The 16,797-nt window shown below is 37.6% G+C and overlaps 1 protein-coding gene across 1 annotated transcript; it reads left to right on the top strand.

Moving 5' to 3' along the window:
- The first annotated feature begins 558 nt into the window (after positions 1-558).
- On the top strand, positions 559-8,293 carry LOC134852075 (tripartite motif-containing protein 43B-like). The gene is made up of 3 exons (XM_063868354.1): positions 559-968; positions 1,405-2,182; positions 8,256-8,293. The coding sequence occupies exons 1-3, from the start codon at positions 750-752 to the stop codon at positions 8,291-8,293; spliced, it is 1,035 nt and encodes a 344-aa protein (XP_063724424.1). The 5' UTR covers positions 559-749.
- The last annotated feature ends 8,504 nt before the right edge of the window (positions 8,294-16,797 follow it).

Raw genomic sequence — 16,797 nt, 5'->3', positions numbered from 1 at the left:
TTTGCTTAAAAAAATAGATTGGGAAACTGGAAAAACTAGCAGTGTTGTATAGAACAACTAGAAAAGAGTTTAAAAGAAGCAAAAAGACCGTTCAACGAAGAATCGTGAAAAATAAAAAAAAAGACTGTCTGCGAAATTCCTTTGAAAAAACGGAGCCCTTAAAACGGGAAAAGGAGATGAAGGCAACGGAAGATTCGACGTGATTTCTGTGATCTCAAATTGGTAACGATTCCACTATGCATCCGATAGCATCTGTCGAAAACGCGGTTAGATGCGCGGTGAAATTTGCGCGCAGGAGATGCGTGTAGGTATTCAAGAGACCCAATTGAACACCTGCGGCGTATGATGATCTAACAAGTCGTGGCGAGCTTAAAGTTCGAGCTCAAAAAGTGTTTTAACAGCTCAATAACTTAACAAAGTACAGTATTTTGCAGATTAAAATTAATTTAGTAATAGTTTTGTTTTGGTTTCAAGTCTCACGTGCCTTTAAAACTTGGTCTATTGAAAAATGATTGAGCTCAATAGAAACATGTAAATTTTTGTTGTTCTTAACCGCACTTGCGTTTTAATTTTGAGATAAACTAAACAGCTGATTTTATCTGAAAACTGCATGTTTTAACTATTGGTTTATAATTTTACAGTTTTTCAGTTTCTCAACTCACGTTACGAAAATCTTCGGCTCCTAAGCTTTAAGTTCTGAAATTTAAAAGCTTCATTTTCCTACTAAAAAGACATAGCCAGGAGACAAAATGAGCGATCCATTTGAATGCTGTATTTGTCTGGAGACGCTTGTGAACCCAAAAGCTTTACATTGTGGTCACTCGTATTGTTCAACTCCGAAAGACTGCCTGCGTATAGTTCTGACTAGTGACCCTAGAAAGTGTTCAAAATGTCGAAAACCGATTGCTGCCAGGATTAGAAACGAGAACGACTTATCGGTCAATTACGATTTGAAAACCGCAATTGAAGTAATTTTCTAAAACTAGTTAATAAGAAGGAAATTTGACACTTCCAAGCCATCGATTTATTATTTCAATTTGATTGGAAAGTTTTTTTAGAGAACAATAGACTATCCTGATTTAAAATATCCAAAAAAATGGTTAGTAAAATCTAAAGTAAGTAATTGCAGTTTCATGGTACCATGATTGTAATGGTCTTGCAGTTTTTTTTTCAAAATCTTCTGAACTTTTCGAGGGAAATTGTATTTTCACTTCAATTCACGCTGAATTATCAGCTGTGTAATTATCAGATCTTACTCCTTGACACAGAATTAATTCAAACCTCGAAGCTAAGTGATTATATATTGGGAAGCCATCTTCAAAATGATGGCTTTTGACCTTATAGTCGTCGTGGTTAAGTAAGCAGTCCTACAAGTACCTTCTTAAAAGCAGTTACTACTTTCAGGCATTACAACAGAGCACATCAAGTGCTGTACAAGACAACCAAGCTGGACAAGACGTTTGCAGTGTTCACAAAAAAGCGAAGAGAGTCTACTGCAAGAACTGCTCGACCGCTATTTGCGAAGATTGTTGGAGCCAGAGTCATGTAGAGCACCACGTTGTTCCGATAAACTCAGTGCTCAAAGACTTAACTACAGCATCAAACGAATCTTGGAAACATGTTGAACAGTATCAAAACAATTACCAGCGATTGGTGACAAATTCTGTTGATCTAAACGAGGAAATCGTCTCTAATATTGAAAAACTCGAAAAGTTGATGGAGCTGAAACACAAAATGCAAAACGCACGGAATGTTGGAAATTTCCATGCATTCGAGAAAAAGTCTTTACAGGAACTGAATGAACAGAAAAAAAAGGTTGAGCATATGAAATTAAGCATTTCAGAGTTGTCTAACTCGTGCACTGCGGTTGAAAACAGTTTGAACAAAGCGATAGATACTTTCAATCAATGCAAAAACACGGGAAAATCTCAGTTGACGGCCAGCTCATCAGCATTGACCAGAAAAGCAAGGACGATCGGGGCTAAAACTTGGCAGCTTAGAGATATTCGCAAAGGCAGTGCAACCACTGATACCTTTTTATACCTATTTCAGTCTCAGTTTTGTTCGCAAACTCAGGAAGTATTTGCTTTTGATAGATCAGACGCAGTGTTGGTTTTCAAAGTTCAAGGAGAATCTATTACAATGGACCGAAAACTGTCACTGTCAAATCAAAGTATTGGAGGTAAATTCAATTTTAGTTTTTCTAAATTTTCTTGTTGACTTTGAATCACGAGAAACTGAACAAAAATGAAAATGGATACTATCGAGTTAAACAGATGCTTGCACTAAGTACTGCAGGGTGTCAATCAATATAAATAGCAATCGGTCTGTTCAATGGTTTTATCTATTATCGAAAAACTAATTGTCTAAATCTTTTTCAATAGTGCAGTATCTAGTTTTGATTGGCTTGTTCTTTCCAATTTGTTAGTACTACAACAAAAAAAAAGATGTGGCCAGATCATTTCTCATAATAAAAAACTCAAATGGAGTTCTGTTTTCTAACATTCTCTTTGAAAGAATTGGTTGGATTACTTCTTGCAAAAAAAAAGCAAAAAAAAAACAAAAAACTTAGAGAAAGATGAAAAAAAAAACTGTTGTACGTTTTTATCAATGAGGATTATACACAAATTTTTTGATGGCAACAATTTGTTCATCACGGAAAATTTATTGTAAAATCAAACTGTACACAGTGTATGAGTGTTTGAGTGTAAAAAATGTATGCAAAACCATTGTGTTTTGCGGGTATAGCAGCTAGCTCGCAGAATTTACAGCTCTACAGAAGATTCAAAAACATTTTAATTAAAATTGCATTTATAGTTTTTTTGAGACTGTTTGCCTGTGAGATGCAGGCGCTAAAAACCACAAACACATAAAACTGCTGAAGCAAACTAAACACAATCAAAGACCATTCTATTAAATTTTGTGGCTAGCGGTTTATTTATACCTACCTCAAAGAAAAAAAATAGTGTCAAATCAGATGCATATTTTGAATGCATTTAGGTGTTGCATTGGTTTTTACTAGAAAATATGAATTAAATTAAAGATAGAAAGAACTTATGTATAAAGCTGATCTGTGGTTTGCTTCTCTTCGTGATGAAGATGCTGCTTGCATCAGGGCGACGCTTTTAATTTTCCAACTGCGCTCAGGCGTCTATGAGAAAGTGTTCATTTCAAAAATATTGGTAAAATTTTAACGAGAAAATTTTTTATTTTGAGAAATAATCGGAAATCATCCTCCTCTCACGGTATATAGAAAAGCAAGAGAGATAGGTCTGGGGTTAATAATCTAACAGTTAGAATAGAAATTTGCATCAATTCAAACTAGAAAAAGCGTTAGGCCAGATTATAATGCCGCTTACTCATCATAAATTGAAATATATTGCGCTTAAGTAATCAGAAACGTATCATTTTTGTTTTTTTCAAATAAAGATATTTTCACGAAAAGTAATCACCAGCATTTGACAGATTTTGACCATTTTTCAAAGAAAATCATGTAATATTCGTGCTCTGATTGGGTTTCGCACCGGAACATCTCTTTGCAGACCAGATAAAGCACCTCTCATCGTAAAAATTATCCGAAAAATTTGGTTTCACTTTTATATTTTTTCTTATAAAAGACTGCCCCTATCAGACTGCAGTCCCCGTATCAGAATGTTCCGACAATGCTTTAACATCCTCAAAAAACTCATTTTTTTCCATGAAATTTTTTTTAAAATCATCTCCCCACAAAAGCTATAATTAAAACAAAATTGACACGTATGGCCTAAGTATTATAAAAGTTATAACAAACAGCCCAAAGTCAGTATGGAACAATTTCTGAGCTGGAATATTTTGCTGCTTACGCGTTAATGAACAAAACAGTTTGTTGTTTACTGGCCTTAAATTCAAAAAAAATTGTAAACTGTTTTCATTTGGCTTGAAAACTGAAGCTTAACTGTTAGCTCACAGATGATAATAAAAGATTTTGTTAAAATGGCTAGTTAATGGGTCGAAACGTTCCGGGAAAACACCCTATGAGCACAGATATTATTTTACTCTCTACTAAAATTGGATCAGAAAACACTGATTGCATAGTAAGCTAAGTTTTTGGCTTATGATCAGACAATGCCGCAGCAACAACTTCACAAAGTTAGCACAACAAAATTTAAGCGTATGAAACACACTTTGAAAATTTTAACTGCTTACTAAAGTAGTGATCGAAGTAGTGATTGATGAAAATTGAAGAAACTTCTATTAAAATAGAAAAAACTTTGAGTTTTTCTTAACTTATGCTTACGCATGCATATGTATTTTAGAACTTAATGTAGTGTACAATAGCGTATCATGTAGAATAATTGAATTTACGCAACTCAAATTGGAAAATATCTCAGGCAGATTAGGTCACTGCTTAAATACGCGCGATTAGCACGAAGTAAATCGCTTATGCATTATCCGAAAGGCCAGATAGACTTTTTTCAACCTTCATAAACATGCAAAAGTGATTTCAGCTTAGTTTTTTGAAAAATTTGAGCTTAAGACTGCAACAATTTTTAGTTGATACAAAAAAACTGTCACAAAATGCTAGTTTGATTGGGAGAAAAAACCAATCCGAGAACAAGCATTATGTCATTACGTCTTTTTCTTTGCAATTTCGAGAAAAAAAAAACATGAAACGCGCCGAAAAACAGTAAACTATAACCTGAAACGTCACAAATCTGTTTGAATTATGTATAGCAATTGCTACCGACTCCTTTTTTTCTAATCTTGTAGCTCCTGCTAACTTTACCCGTTAAGCTTTACCCTAAATTAACCCGTTTTAAGTTTACCCTATTTAACTCAGCTTTTTAAAACCAACCAAATCCCATATCCTTATAATAATCATAGGGTGTATAAATTGTGTAACAGTATGCAGTTCGTGCACAGCCATAGAAATACTTTTTGCAGCTGATTTTTCAAAAAACTGATTGGCACAAGAGAGGTTAACTCATACAGCTAACTGCTCACTTTGATCTCCAGATGGTTGTTGTTGTCGCATAGTCCCCTGAACTGGTTTTTTTCTCAAATATTTCGTTTAAAGCAGAAAAGAATGCTCATAATGGTCTCGTATCTTGGAATTACCCCTGACAGTAAAGCATCTTGCTTCTTGTAAATTTCAGTTTTCCTTTTATAATCGTTTTGCTCTTTTTTTTCTACGTCGCAGGCATTATCATTTTTGGTGTTGTGTTTGACCGGATCTCCTGGACTCAACTCTAGTCAAGCTCCCGAAGAGGTATCTCAATTTGTAGTTACACTGTATTCTAAGTAATTGCGGCCCCTTTTGTGCTGTCTCGACTGATATTGCTCAATAGAGATTGCAATGTTTTCGCTAATAGTGATTTATCTCATTTAGTTATTCAAAATAATCAGCTGCCTCTAACTGGAGCAAAGCTTTGTCATAATTTTTTAAATTAGTAGTCCACGGATCAGTGATCTATGCAATTGATTGGCTCTGCGGTCCACTTTTTATTGGTACTATCTTCTCTACAAATCTCAATCCGTTTTCCCAAACCACTTAAATCAAACATTCACTCTCTCGGTACTAACTGTTCTGGAACTAATTGAAAACCTGCTAGCTAACTCTGAATCTGCTGGTTCTGTGAGCATTTGCTGTGCCTAAGGGTAGGTACTTTGTTATCATTTTCATATGTTAATCAAACTGATTTTTAAATAAGTTAGAGATATGTTCGCCTGAATTTACCTCATTACCTCCTACGGAAGGTCTTTTACCATTCTCATAACGTTTCAAGACCGGTAAAAGACGGTTACAACCTCACCTAAATATGGAGTTACATTAAGCCTACCCCTACTAGAGTAACATGTGTCGGCCTACCCCTACTAGCGGAAGGTCGAATTTTTTGTAGTTTTTTTATCCTAAGCCTCATAAAAAAAAGTGTGTGTATTTTTTTTACTTCAATCCCAACTTTTTGCCTTTCAGGAGACTTAGTTCGTCTTTTAAGTGTCTTTTTTTATTGCAGAAAAACTTCTCCGAGGAGCTGAAAAACAGCCCGTCTTGTCAAATTATTAGGAAACTTAACTCACACGTGAAACTCCTTCTATTGTCGGTGTTCTTTGGTACTGCTTTTCTTAGATAGGTAAAACTGCCTATAAAAATTTAATTATCAGAACTAAGTTTGAATCAAGGGTTTTCCGTTTCTAGGTTCAAAACTTCAACGCAGTAACTGAATGACATGACAATCTCTCGTCTCCACACTAACTCTCGAATAGAAATACTTCCCCTCAATTACAAGCATGATGCTCGATTCGTATATCATAGGACTAGGGCTGGCGAACCGACTACTTTTCAGTTTTAATCCAGAGAGTTTCAATTATTTTAAGGGAATAAACAATTGACCCTAATTTCCGTTAAAGCTTTTTTCGATAACACCAGGTATCAATCTCCTACATTTTTTAATTGTGGGGATTCTAACTACGAAGTTCATCCTCATTCAATTGGTGCTTCCAGATGTATCCCATTTCTAAGGGTTATGATCATGTTTCCCTGCAAAGAGCGATAAACACCGCAAAGAGTCGCTGAAGCTATTTTGATCATAGAAGTTTCTCAGAGTGGTAACTAGTGCTTATCACCACCCTAATCTCAACCTCAATATGTCCTCAGTCAGCTTCATTATGTGTGTGCCCTAGCGAATTCTTTGTTTCCCTGTGCTTCCTGTTTTTCCCAAGTGCTGATAAAAAGAACGTTATTCAAAAATTTGTCGAGATATATTAATCTTTAATCAATGCAAATTTGGTACATATGTACATATGGCCTTAGTAACATAAAAATTAGACAACGAAACAGCCCAAATTCAATATGGAACCCTTTCTGAGCCGGAATATTTTGCTGCTTATGCGTTGAAAAACTGAACGATTTGTGGGTTGATAGACTCATAATCACAAAAATTGTAAACAGTTATCAAATTGCTTAAGAACTTTAGCTTAATTGTTAGCTCATAGAAGATATTAGAAGATTTTGTCAAAATGGCTAGTTGATGGGTCGAAATATTCCAGGAGAAAAACCACACGTGAGCACCGATTTTACGTTACTTTTGACTAAAATTGGGAAAAAAGCAGTGAATTCATAGCCGTTGCAGTGATTATACAATTCTAGCTGAATAAAAATTACACGTATCAGTAATAAAGCTTGAATTGTCTCACTACCTACGAATTTTATAAAGTACTGATCGATTAAAAGAAATTGAAGAAATTGAGTTAAATAAAAAAAAACATCAGTTTTTCTTAACTTATCCTTCCGCATAAAACTTAAAACACAATTCAGATTATATTATCTTATTAGGTAGAACAGGTGGATTAAACCAATTCAAATTGAAACATATTTGAGCCAGATTAGATCAGTGCTCACGCGTAATTAGCTTGAAGTATATCGCGCATGCAATATCCAAATTGCCAGATAGACGTTTTTCAGCCTTCCAGTAAATGCAAAATTAATCTAAGCTTAGTTCTTTTCTGTTTGACGTGAAGTCTGCTGATGATATAGAAAAGCCGGTCAAAAAGTGCTAGCTTGTTCTACAGAAAAAACCAATCCGAGCACAAACATTACTAATTTTACTTAAAGATGTCGAGAACTAAAGATGAAATGGGTCAAAAAACAGTAAATAAATTAGAATCTCAAACAACACAGATCTGTTTAAGGTACATATCGAGATTGCTGCAAATTACCGTTTCTATATTCTTGTAGCTCCCGCTGTTTTTCCAGCCTATTATAGATCCTATCGTAGAATTTTTCGATATACTTTTTTACTTCTGTTTTATTAAATCCTTTTCGTTCCGACGTTCTTATATTAGTCATAGCATGTTTAGCTGTGTTACAGTACGCATTTTCTGCGTAGTAAGGGAAATCATTTTTCAGTCGATCCCTTAGAGAAATTTACTGGCCCAAGAGAGATTAAATCATTCAGCTAACTGCTCAGTTCGTTCTCCAGACGGTTGTTTTTATCGCATAGTACCCTGAACTGATTTTTAAAAAAATCTAGTTTAAAACAAAAAGAAATGCAAAATTTGATCTCTTATCTTGGATTTGCTCCTGACAGAGGAGCATCTTGCTTCTTGTAAGTTTAGATTTGTTCTTTATAAGCGTCTTTCTCTCTCTCTCTTAAATTACGCCGCCGGCATTATCTATTTTGTTATTGTGTTTGAAGGGACCTCCTAGACTGAACTCTACTCAAACTCGCGAAGAGGTATCATTGTTGGTGTTTACTATGTATTGTTATACATTGCAGGCCGATTTTGTAAAGTGTCGACTGATATTGGTCACTAGAGATTGCACTGTTTTCATTAATAAAGACATATTTCATTTAATTATATAAAGGACTCAGCGACAAATAAACGGGTCAGAAAGGAATTTAATTATTACTAGTCAATGGATCCGCAATCTATGTACTTGATTGGCTCCGCGATCCACTTCTCATTGGTACTATTTTCTTTACAACCTTGTTGTATTAGATAGCTGTATTCTACTGTATTCTGATTAGTTGCGGACCCCTGTTTGTGATATGTCGACTGATATTGCTCACTAGAGATTGCAAAGTCTTCATTATCAGCAATTTATTTCAATTAATTGTCCAAAAAAATCAACGGCCTCCATTTAGGCCAGAATATAAGTTAAAAGTTACTAATCAAACGATCCGCTATCTGTACAATTGATTGGCTCCGCGTTTCATTTTTCATTGGTACTATCTTCTTTACAACTTTCTTGTATTAAATAGCTGTATGCTACTGTTTTCCAATTAATTGCGGGCCTCTTTTGTGATGTGTCGACTGATATTGCTCACATGAGATTATTGCAAAGTTTTTGTTAGTAGTGATTTATTTCAATTAACTCTCCAAAGTTCTCAGCTAAAGGGCAGGCTAACGTCTCGTCTCGTATTGAATTCTCTGATAGAGAACTTAACCTTAATTACATGCTGCTTAAACCCTCTTTCTTAGAACTGAATCTGGGATTAGACTAACTTTTGGTTTTGTTCCAGGTGTTTTGTTAAGTGTCTCATTGAAATTCTATCTAACATGTTCATCCTCATTTGATTAGTACTTCCCGATGCATCCCTTTTCTAATAGTTATGATCATGTTTAAAAAAGAACCCCGGGTTGACCAAAACTTCTTATCATACAATTTCCATATATGAGAATTTTCTTGTCGTACAATTTCATACAATTCCATACGTAGAGAAAATTGTATGAAAACTCTATAATACGCATTTTTCCATATATGAAAATTAAATGATAGGTATTTTTCCATTAACCAAAAATTTAGATTTTTTCTTTCTAAATTTAGTTTCTGAAAAATATTCGGTTGTGTTTGCAACCGAACACAACTTACAAAGACCTTGGTTACTCAAAACACCAAAGGTTGGACGGTCTTGCATTCACAATGCATAGAAACCGACCTGATTTTGGCTGTCTTTCACAATTCATATAACAAAAGTAACAAACTTTTAATTTTTGACAAAATTTTTTAATGATGATTAATTTAAATTTTTGAATTTTCAAAATATCAGACATTGATCAAGGCATACATTAACACCCCATACAAAAGAAATAGAAATTTTCATCGTTTTTGAAAAAAAATTCAAGTGAAAAGAAAATAAAAGCCAATTTTATCGTATCCAGGACTACGTTATGCACACAAAATTTTAAATTTACAAGCAAAAAACAATTTTTTTGAAAAATGTTTGTTCGCATACGAAATTCGATTTGCGGTTGAAAAAAAAAACAAACAAATTTTTGGGCCAAGTTTTCAAAATTACTTGAAAAATTTTTCGTTTCGCCATCAAAAAAATGCCAGTCATACAATTTCCATATATGGGAATTGTATGATAAGCATTTTTTTTTTCAAAAAACGAAAACCTCAGTTTTTTATCACCAGACTGTTTTATTAGAATCAAAAAGCCACAGAAATAAGTTTATACTAGTTTTCAACCATTTTTAGAAATTGTATGAAAATTGTATGACAAGCATTTTTCCACACACTTGATGTATGGAATTGTATGATAAGCCTTTTCGGTGTATGGAGGTCAACCCGGGACTATAAGCACCGCAAGGAGTTGCCTACGCAATTTCGATCATTTGATTTCTTTCTCAGATTGCTATCTATCTAGTGTTTACCATCGCTCTAAACTCAACAGGGTCATCTCAGTTTCCCGAAGGACCAAAATTTAAATACATCGTAGGAGGCTGAAAATTGGCATGTATACGCGTCTTGGTTTGCTCTACAATACCCATAAACATTTATTCCAAAAAAATCATTTTTGAGCCTACCCGGGGACTTTTTGGTCCCGTTTTCGGGAAAATTTTGGATTTCCCGAAAAAAAATGATTTTTCAAAAAGCTTTTTGCAATTAATTTTTTCTTGCAGAAGTTAGCCCATTAGATGGTCTTTCTAACGAGCTATAGAAAGTCAAAAAATTCCAAGTGGTTGCCGAGCTACACAGTTTCCCCACATCGTTTTGAGCCAAAATCTCTTTCCCGAACGGGCATTTTTCTTCCCGAATTTCAACTTAGGTGACCAAATTGCGCCATTTTTGTTTCACAGACTGCTGATGGTGTGTGGTAACTAAAACGGGGATCCTGAGCCTTTTTTATTGACCTGTGAATAAAAAATGGCCAAAAAATGACAAAAAAATGCGTTTTTTTTGCAAAAAATCAGAATTTTGAAAGTTTGAGGCTCCGTAACTCAAAGACTACAATAGCTAAACCAAATCTTTTTTGCATGTGCATTCATCTGTCTATGATCTACTTTGAAAAAATAGTTGAATACCGTATCTAGTTTTTTGAAGGTTTTACGAGATGCCAAAAAAAACTCCGACCGAAAAAACTGAAAATTCAAAAAAAAATGTTTTTTTCATTTTCACTTTAGGACAAGAAATATTTATTTTAATGATGTTAAAGGATACCAACTGGAACAATTGGTTTGCTACCTCCAAAAAAAACCAATAAAATCATCAGTTTCTTTTTATGGCTTGATTTGATTGCATCAGTCAAATGCAACATAATTTTTCTGTTTTTTTAATAAAAATCAGCCCGAAAAAATAGAAATTTTTTTTAAGTGCTGGAATGAATTCTTTCATTCAAACGTTAGCTTTTTAGATGTTCTTTCCAACGAGCTATAGAACGTTGAAAAAATCCATCTGGTTGGCGAGCTACACAATTTCCCCACATCGATCCGAGTCAAAATCTCTTTCCCGAACTGGCTTTTTTCTTCCCGAATTTCAACATAGGCGACCAAATTGCGCCATTTTTGTTTCACGGACTGATGGTGGTGTGCTGTAACTAAAACAGGGATGCTGACTCTTTTTTATTGACCTGTGAAAAACAAAATGGTCAAAAAATGACAAAAAAATGCGTTTTTTTTGCAAAAATTCAGAATTTTGAAAGTTTGAGGCTCCGTAACTCAAAGACTACAATAGCTAAACCAAATCTTTTTTGCATGTGCTTTCATCTGTCTATGATCTACTTTGAAAAAATAGTTGAATACCGTATTGAGTTTTTTGAAGGTTTTACGAGATGCCAAAAAAAACTCCGACAAAAATTTTGAAAAATTCAAAAAAAAAAATTTCTTTTCCGCTCTAAGCAATACATTTTCGTTTGATGATGTTAACAATACAAAAACAATTGAATGATCTATATAATCTAATGGAATTAACCCTGAAGCTCTACGACCAAGATTTGTTATCCTAAAAGCCAACTGAAGCAACTTCGCCAGTTTTGGACCTCCATTTGAGTTGGAATTTGGTTCGGGTCTTAACTTTGAACCACCGGTCGCACAGCTCCCATCTTTTTCATGCAGCTGATCATCAACCATATCTAACTTCGCAATTATGAATTGAAGCTATGCAAGCACTCCTTCAAGCTCAAACAAGCGTTTTAGAGCCCTGAGACCCCCATTTATCAGCTCAAAATAGGGGTCTTCCGCTTCGATCAGTAGCTCCTGCAGCTCAACCAAGGGTCGCGCAAGCTCATCTAAGCTGGTTCTTAGACCTATTATTTACGAGGAAGCGAATGTGCTTATCCCAGAAGCTCTACAAGCAAGCTTTGTTAACTTTCAAGCCAACTGAAGCAACTTTGTCGTCAGTTTTGGACCTCGTTTTGAGCTTGTTTACGGCTCGGCTCATAACTTTCGAACCAGTGGTTGCACAGCTCCCATCTTTTTCATGCAGCTGACCATTAACCATATCTAACTTCGCTATAATTGAAAGTGAGCTGTACGAGCACCCCTTTAAGCTTAAACAAGCGTTAAAGATCCCTGAGACCCCCATTTTTCAGCTCAAAATAGGGGTCTTCCGCTTCGATCAGTCGCTCCTGCAGCTTAACCAAGGGTCGCGCACGCTCATCTAAGGTGGTTCTTAGACCTACTTTTCACGAGGAACCAAATATGCTTATCCCGGAAGCTCTACAGGCAAGCTTTAATAATTTTCAAGCCAACTGAAGCAACTTCGTCAGTTTTGGACCTCATTTTGAGCTTGTTTACGGCTCGGGTCATAACTTTTGAACCAACAATTGCACAGCTCCCATCTTTTTCATGCAGCTGACCATGAACCATATCTAACTTCGCTAAAATTGAAAGTGAGCTGTGCGAGCACTCCTTCAAGCTCAAACAAGCGTTTTAGAGCCCTGATACCCCCATTTTTCAGCTCAAAATAGGGGTCTTCCGCTTCGATCAGTCGGTCCTGCAGCTTAACCAAGGGTCGCGCACGCTCATCTAAGGTGGTTCTTAGACCTACTTTTCACGAGGAACCAAATATGCTTATCCCGGAAGCTCTACAAGCAAGCTTTGTTAACTTTCAAGCCAACTGAAGCAACTTCGTCAGTTTTGGACCTCATTTTGAGCTTGTTTACGGCTCGGGTCATAGCTTTTGAACCACTGATTGCACATGTCCCATCTTTTTCATGCAGCTGGCCATCAATCATATCTAACTTCGCAAAAATTAACCGAAGCTGTGCGAGAAATCCTTTGTGCCCAAATAAGCGCTTTAGAACCCTGAGACCCCCAGTTCTCAGCTCAAAATAGGGGTCTTCCGCTTCGATCAGTCGCTCCTGCAGCTCAACCAAGGGTCGCGCAAGCTCATCTAAGGTAGTTCTTAGACCTACTTTTCACGAGGAACCGAATATGCTTATCCCGGAAGCTCTACAAGCAAGCTTTAAAAACTTTCAAGCCAACTGAAGCAACTTCGTCAGTTTTGGATCTCATTTTGAGCTTGTTTACGGCTCGGGTCATAACTTTTGAACCAACAATTGCACAGCTCCCATTTTTTTCATGCAGCTGACCATGAACCATATCTAACTTCGCAAATTTGAACAGAAGCTGTGCGAGAAATCCTTTGTGCGAGAAAAAAGCGCTTTAGATCCCTGAGACCCCCGTTTCTCAGCTCAAAATAGGGGTATTCCGCTTCGATCAGTCGCTCCTGCAGCTCAACCAAGGGTCGCGCACGCTCATCTAAGGTAGTTCTTAGACCTACTTTTCACGAGGAACCAAATATGCTTATCCCGGAAGCTCTACAAGCAAGCTTTAATAAATTTCAAGCCAACTGAAGCAACTTCGTCAGTTTTGGATCTCATTTTGAGCTTATTACGGCTCGGGTCATAACTTTTGAACCAACATTTGCACAGCTCCCATTTTTTTCATGCAGCTGACCATGAACCATATCTAACTTCGCAAATTTGAACAGAAGCTGTGCGAGAAATCCTTTGTGCGAGAAATAAGCGCTTTAGATCCCTGAGACCCCCGTTTCTCAGCTCAAAATAGCGGTTTTCCGCTTCGATCAGTCGCTCCTGCAGCTCAACCAAGGGTCGCGCACGCTCATCTAAGGTAGTTCTTAGACCTACTTTTCACGAGGAACCGAATATGCTTATCCCGGAAGCTCTACAAGCAAGCTTTAATAACTTTCAAGCCAACTGAAGCAACTTCGTCAGTTTTGGATCTCATTTTGAGCTTTTTTACGGCTCGGGTCATAACTTTTGAACCAACAATTGCACAGCTCCCGTCTTCTTCATGCAGCTGACCATCAAGCATATCTAACTTCGCTAAAATTGAAAGTGATCTGTGCGAGCACTGCTTCAAGCTCAAACAAGCGTTTTAGAGCCCTGAGACCCCCAATTTCAGCTCAAAATAGGGGTCTTCCGCTTCGATCAGTCGCTCCTGCAGCTCAACCAATTGTCGTACAAGCTCATCTAAGGTAGTTCTTAGACCTGTTTTTTACAAGGAAGCGAATGAGCCTATCCCGGAAGCTCTACGAACAAGCTTTGTTAAATTTCAAGCCAACTGAAGCAACTTGGTCAGTTTTGGACCTCATTTTGAGCTTGTTTACGGCTCGGGTCATAGCTTTTGAACCACTGATTGCACAGGTCCCATCTTTTTCATGCAGCTGACCATGAACCATATCTAACTTCGCTAAAATTGAAAGTGAGCTGTGCGAGCACTCCTTCAAGCTCAAACAAGCGTTTTAGAGCCCTGATACCCCCATTTTTCAGCTCAAAATAGGGGTCTTCCGCTTCGATCAGTCGCTCCTGCAGCTTAACCAAGGGTCGCGCACGCTCATCTAAGGTGGTTCTTAGACCTACTTTTCACGAGGAACCAAATATGCTTATCCCGGAAGCTCTACAAGCAAGCTTTGTTAACTTTCAAGCCAACTGAAGCAACTTCGTCAGTTTTGGACCTCATTTTGAGCTTGTTTACGGCTCGGGTCATAGCTTTTGAACCACTGATTGAACATGTCCCATCTTTTTCATGCAGCTGGCCATCAATCATATCTAACTTCGCAAAAATTAACCGAAGCTGTGCGAGAAATCCTTTGTGCCCAAATAAGCGCTTTAGAACCCTGAGACCCCCAGTTCTCAGCTCAAAATAGGGGTCTTCCGCTTCGATCAGTCGCTCCTGCAGCTCAACCAAGGGTCGCGCAAGCTCATCTAAGGTATTTCTTAGACCTACTTTTCACGAGGAACCGAATATGCTTATCCCGGAAGCTCTACAAGCAAGCTTTAAAAACTTTCAAGCCAACTGAAGCAACTTCGTCAGTTTTGGATCTCATTTTGAGCTTGTTTACGGCTCGGGTCATAACTTTTGAACCAACAATTGCACAGCTCCCATTTTTTTCATGCAGCTGACCATGAACCATATCTAACTTCGCAAATTTGAACAGAAGCTGTGCGAGAAATCCTTTGTGCGAGAAAAAAGCGCTTTAGATCCCTGAGACCCCCGTTTCTCAGCTCAAAATAGGGGTATTCCGCTTCGATCAGTCGCTCCTGCAGCTCAACCAAGGGTCGCGCACGCTCATCTAAGGTAGTTCTTAGACCTACTTTTCACGAGAAACCAAATATGCTTATCCCGGAAGCTCTACAAGCAAGCTTTAATAAATTTCAAGCCAACTGAAGCAACTTCGTCAGTTTTGGATCTCATTTTGAGCTTATTACGGCTCGGGTCATAACTTTTGAACCAACATTTGCACAGCTCCCATTTTTTTCATGCAGCTGACCATGAACCATATCTAACTTCGCAAATTTGAACAGAAGCTGTGCGAGAAATCCTTTGTGCGAGAAATAAGCGCTTTAGATCCCTGAGACCCCATTTTCTCAGCTCAAAATAGCGGTTTTCCGCTTCGATCAGTCGCTCCTGCAGCTCAACCAAGGGTCGCGCACGCTCATCTAAGGTAGTTCTTAGACCTACTTTTCACGAGGAACCGAATATGCTTATCCCGGAAGCTCTACAAGCAAGCTTTAATAACTTTCAAGCCAACTGAAGCAACTTCGTCAGTTTTGGATCTCATTTTGAGCTTGTTTACGGCTCGGGTCATAACTTTTGAACCAACAATTGCACAGCTCCCGTCTTCTTCATGCAGCTGACCAGCAAGCATATCTAACTTCGCTAAAATTGAAAGTGAGCTGTGCGAGCACTCCTTCAAGCTCAAACAAGCGTTTAGATCCCTGAGACCCCCGTTTCTCAGCTCAAAATAGGGGTATTCCGCTTCGATCAGTCGCTCCTGCAGCTCAACCAAGGGTCGCGCAAGCTCATCTAAGATGGTTCTTAGACTTATTTTTCACGAGCAACCGAATTTGCTTATCCCGGAAGCTCTACTAGCAAGCTTTGTTAATTTTCAAGCCAACTGAAGCAACTTCGTCAGTTTTGGACGTCATTTTGAGCTTGTTTACGGCTCGGGTCATAGCTTTTGCACCACTGATTGCACAGGTCCCATCTTTTTCATGCAGCTGACCATCAATCATATCTAACTTCGCTAAGAGTGAAAAAAATCTGTGCGAGCACTGCTTCAAGCTCAAACAAGCGTTTTAGAGCCCTGAGACCCCCAATTTCAGCTCAAAATAGGGGTCTTCCGCTTCGATCAGTCGCTCCTGCAGCTCAACCAAGTGTCGTACAAGCTCATCTAAGGTAGTTCTTAGACCTGTTTTTCACAAGGAAGCGAATGAGCCTATCCCGGAAGCTCTACGAACAAGCTTTGTTAAATTTCAAGCCAACTGAAGCAACTTGGTCAGTTTTGGACCTCATTTTGAGCTTGTTTACGGCTCGGGTCATAGCTTTTGAACCACTGATTGCACAGGTCCCATCTTTTTCATGCAGCTGACCATGAACCATATCTAACTTCGCAAATTTGAACAGAAGCTGTGCGAGAAATCCTTTGTGCGAGAAAAAAGCGCTTTAGATCCCTGAGACCCCCGTTTCTCAGCTCAAAATAGGGGTATTCCGCTTCGATCAGTCGCTCCTGCAGCTCAACCAAGGGTCGCGCACGCTCATCTAAGGTAGTTCTTAGATCTACTTTTC

Source organism: Symsagittifera roscoffensis, chromosome 7, assembly GCF_963678635.1.
Source record: "Symsagittifera roscoffensis chromosome 7, txSymRosc1.1, whole genome shotgun sequence".
Taxonomy (NCBI): domain Eukaryota; kingdom Metazoa; phylum Xenacoelomorpha; order Acoela; family Convolutidae; genus Symsagittifera; species Symsagittifera roscoffensis.
This window is presented reverse-complemented; position numbering and strand designations above follow the sequence as displayed.

Bases quoted from the DNA above. Each gene is read 5' to 3' on its own strand.
- LOC134852075 (XM_063868354.1), top strand. From the start codon at position 750: ATGAGCGATCCATTTGAATGCTGTATTTGTCTGGAGACGCTTGTGAAC. The intron at 969-1,404 runs GTAATTTTCTAA...TACTACTTTCAG, and splicing joins ATTTGAAAACCGCAATTGAA to GCATTACAACAGAGCACATC. The intron at 2,183-8,255 runs GTAAATTCAATT...TATACATTGCAG, and splicing joins GTCAAATCAAAGTATTGGAG to GCCGATTTTGTAAAGTGTCG.